The following is a 3,786-nucleotide window of genomic DNA, read 5'->3' on the forward strand; positions in this document are numbered from 1 at the left end:
CTAATCCCACCTGTCCGTATCTAATTGCCACCCCGGCCCACCGTGACCTTGGGGCCCGATCCTTCGGTTTTCCCCGACAAGAAATACGGAAATAATTCATTTAAAAAAAACACTTCAACCAATTGCAGAAATCAATATATATTACACACACAGTTAATTTCAGTAACAGTTGGGAAACCTAAAAAACCTTTCAATGTTCCTGTTGATAACATTACCTCTTGAGCATTTTTCCATATCCTCAGAAGACTGTAGCCAAGAAGGTATCCTGGACTCACTACTTGTACAGGAAAATGATAAACTGCTTCCAGTTTGCACTGAATTCTGTTTTGTTATGCTCCCTGCCTGTTCCAAAGAAACAAGAATGAATTATTAAGATACAGTAAAAGTTCCATGAACTGGCACACTCTGTTAACTGGCATGCTGACTTGTAAGGTAAAATGAAACTGGAAGTGCCCACTGTGGCACTTCCAGCTTCACCAAGCCCCCATGGCCCAGGGCAAGGCAGCCTGTGCTGCCAAGCCCCCATGGCCTCAGGACATAACAGGCTGCGCGGGGCCCGCTTCCCTGTCCCGCGGGGCCCACAGGGCCTGCAGGAGGGGCAGCAATGCCCCAGACGTGGCAGGAGAAGCGCTGGCCCAAACAGGCAAGGATGCCTGTTCGGGCCGCACAATTAACTGGCATATTTTGTTATCTGGCATCCCCCATTCCCAGGGGATGCCAGATAACAGAGCTTTTACTGTACAAAATTTTTTGTGATAACTTGCAAATGCCAAAATCCAGATTCAAAAGCTAAGAGCACCAGCTAAGAGGAAGAGATAGGCATACCATTATTTAGCAACAGTCTGGTTAGACAGTTCTAAAATTAAAATGTGGAAAGTGGAGCTAACTACTGACCACCACCAATAGTAAAGCAAACACTGAAGAAATCACTGGATTTAAAACAATACATAATTCTGCAGACTGGTTAAGGAAAATTAAAAAATTCACCTAGCAAAACATTAGCCTTTAAAGTTCCCCTTCTCATCCGAAGGGGTAAAAAAAACAAGGAGGGGAGGTACAATTTAAGTGCAATATGCAAATACCGGTTAGAAACTTTAACAGGGGGAGGAGTTAGTTATTTGGAGGACCAACTAATGCTTATATTTCATTAATAAGGATCTTGTATGATTGTCCTTGATATAAATTACAAATAATTAACTGTATCACCTGTTTTCAGCAAAAGCCACTAGGAGGAGATAACTCAGGAAATGGTTTCCAATAGAGAGGCCCACAACTGAATAATTGGTATCCCGCACTACTGGACTGTAAGTGGTTTATAATGCTATTATCTTAGCTAGAATAAGTACAGGTGATATCCTTATTCATGCAAGTACTTAACGATTTGGGGGGATTTTAGTAATCTTTTTATCCCACAATAGTACCTTGTATCAGCAAATTCAATGGGATATTTCATAAAGGATTTCTTTTTAATCAGTTTTGAAAACATTTCATTTGATATGTCATCCTTTATTTGGGTATTAGAAGAAAGGTTACCAATATGTGCTACAGCCACTTCCAATCAGGTATCTCTCTCTCTGCCATTTTTTGCATTCTCTTCTATGCCTCGATAATAATTTTTTGTTTAGTCTTTTCTTACATACGATGAAAGCTTCGAGATGAAGGATAGGATAAAATGTAAACATAGTATCTATTGATGTATATACTTTTATACATAAATATACAGAAAACCCTCATTATTTGCGGGTTCAGCATTCACTGTTTCAAATATTTGCGAAAGCCAAACCCACATTTTAAATACACTTTATACACTTCCAAGAGCTCCTCGGGAGCTCTGCATTTGCTGCCGCTGTGCTCCTGCTGCCGCGCTCCCGCTGCCACCGTACCGCCCCAGCTGCCGAGGGCACTACATTCATGAACAGAGTGCCTTATTCACAGATTTCACCATTCGCGGAGGATACGAGAATGTATCTCCCACGAATGGTGAGGGTCGCCTGTATTGTATACTTTCGGGGTACAGTAGTAGAGTAGTTAAGATACCTTACTAAATTCCAGAGGCGCAGGTAAACCCCCCCCACAAAAAAACCTCATTTCAGCCTTGTGCTAGAGGCTGCCTCATTTTAAGTGGGTATCTGGTCATTCAGATCCGTCAGTCAGTCAAAGGCAGCCACAACTTATTTTGACCACATCACTTTTGTGTCACCGTCTACAGAAATGGATGTGCCTTGTCCACTCCAGTTGAATGTCTGCCAAGATCAAGCAGACTAACTCCTAATTTGTTATCATACAATAACACAATTTGTATTATACTACAACAAGTATCAATTAGATTTTATCACTAGAAATTTTATCACTAGAAAATTTGTGTAGTTTATCTACTAACTGTTCCTCTATTTCACTGTTGTAGTATAAAAGAGCCTGCAGTTTGCTTTCTAATTCAAACAATTTTCATAGATTTCAGGGACACTAGGGGCTGGAAAGGACTTCACCAGATCATCGGATCCAGCCCCCTGCCATGGGTGGGAAGTCAGCTGGGATGAAGTGACCCCAGCAAGAAAAATCTAGCAGTTTTTTGAAGGAGTCCAGGGTTGGTGCTTGCACCACCTCTGGGGGGAGTTTCTTTAGACTCTGGACACACGCACCATAAAGAACTTTTTTCTTATATCCAATCTAAAGCGGACTTCCTTTAGTTTATGGCCATTAGACCTTGTTATCCCTTGGGGAGCTCTGGTGAACAGATGTTCTCCCAGGTCCTGATGAATTCCTCTTACGAAGCTGTAGGCTGCCACCAAGTCCCCCCTAAGCCTTCTCTTTTCCAGTCTGAAGAGTCTGAAGTTCCTCAGCCTCTCCTTGTACAGCCTTCCCTCCAGGCCATGGATCATACAAGTGTCTCTCCTCTGGAGTCTCTCAATCTTTTCCACATCCTCCCTGAAGCAGGGGACCCAAAACTGGATGTTGTACTCCAACGGCAGTCTCACCAGGGCTGAGAAAAGTGGGAGGATGAGTTCCCTGGTTTTGCTTGAGATGTATCAGTGGATGCATGCCAGGGTTTGGTTAGCTTTGCCCGCCGCTGCATCACATCAGAAGCTCATATTCATCTTGTGGTCAATCAAGACCCAAGTCCCTTTCAGTCATGGTGCTAGTGAGTGTAGCACTGCCGAGCCTGCAAGTATGCTGAGGGTTCTTCCTACCGAGGTGCAGCACCTTGCATTTCTCTGCATTGGAGGCCACCTTGAGAGTGTGTCCAAGTTGGCCTGTACTCCCAGCCTGTCCTGCAGTGTGACGGCCCTCCCCTATAATTTGGTATCGTCCACATCTGACTCTCGAATCTAGATCATTGATGAAAGAGTAGTGGCCTGAGTACCGAGCTCTGAGGGACTCCACTGGAAACCCTGCGCCACACTGATTTGCTCCCTTCAACTAGTACTCTTTGGGTCCAACCCGATAGCCAGCTGCTTAGCCATTTTCAAAACAACAAAAATTCAAACAACAATTTTCCATACCTTTTGCAATGTAAACAGATTGAGTTTGTAAAGATGCATATCACCTTTGTAAAACACATTCCACGTTGGCTTCTCAAAGACCATTCATAAAGCATCCTACCTCCGTTTTAAAACTTTACATGTAAATGAAGGGGAAAAAATTCCCCCCCCCACCAAGTGCATGGTGGTATGCGAGTTTGGGGGAGGCCTTAAGAAAACGTTTCTAGGAGTTCTGCCTACCAAGACATTCCAACTAGCAAAGAGCTTGTTAGCCCTCACACAATACAGTCAAGATACATACATTTAT

The 3,786-nt window shown here is 43.4% G+C and overlaps 1 protein-coding gene across 1 annotated transcript in view; it reads right to left on the minus strand.

Annotated features, from left to right (window-relative positions):
• The window catches only part of LOC109308065 (oxysterol-binding protein-related protein 3-like), a 20,173-nt gene that overhangs the window by 8,439 nt on the left and 7,948 nt on the right, over positions 1-3,786 (minus strand). The window contains exon 5 of the mRNA XM_019532339.1: positions 216-342. Within this exon, the coding sequence (XP_019387884.1) occupies positions 216-342 (127 nt within the window). The remainder of the gene's footprint in view (positions 1-215; positions 343-3,786) is intronic.

Source organism: Crocodylus porosus, unplaced genomic scaffold (genome assembly GCF_001723895.1).
Source record: "Crocodylus porosus isolate Cpor-Errol unplaced genomic scaffold, CroPor_comp1, whole genome shotgun sequence".
In the NCBI taxonomy this organism is placed as follows: Eukaryota; Metazoa; Chordata; order Crocodylia; family Crocodylidae; genus Crocodylus; species Crocodylus porosus.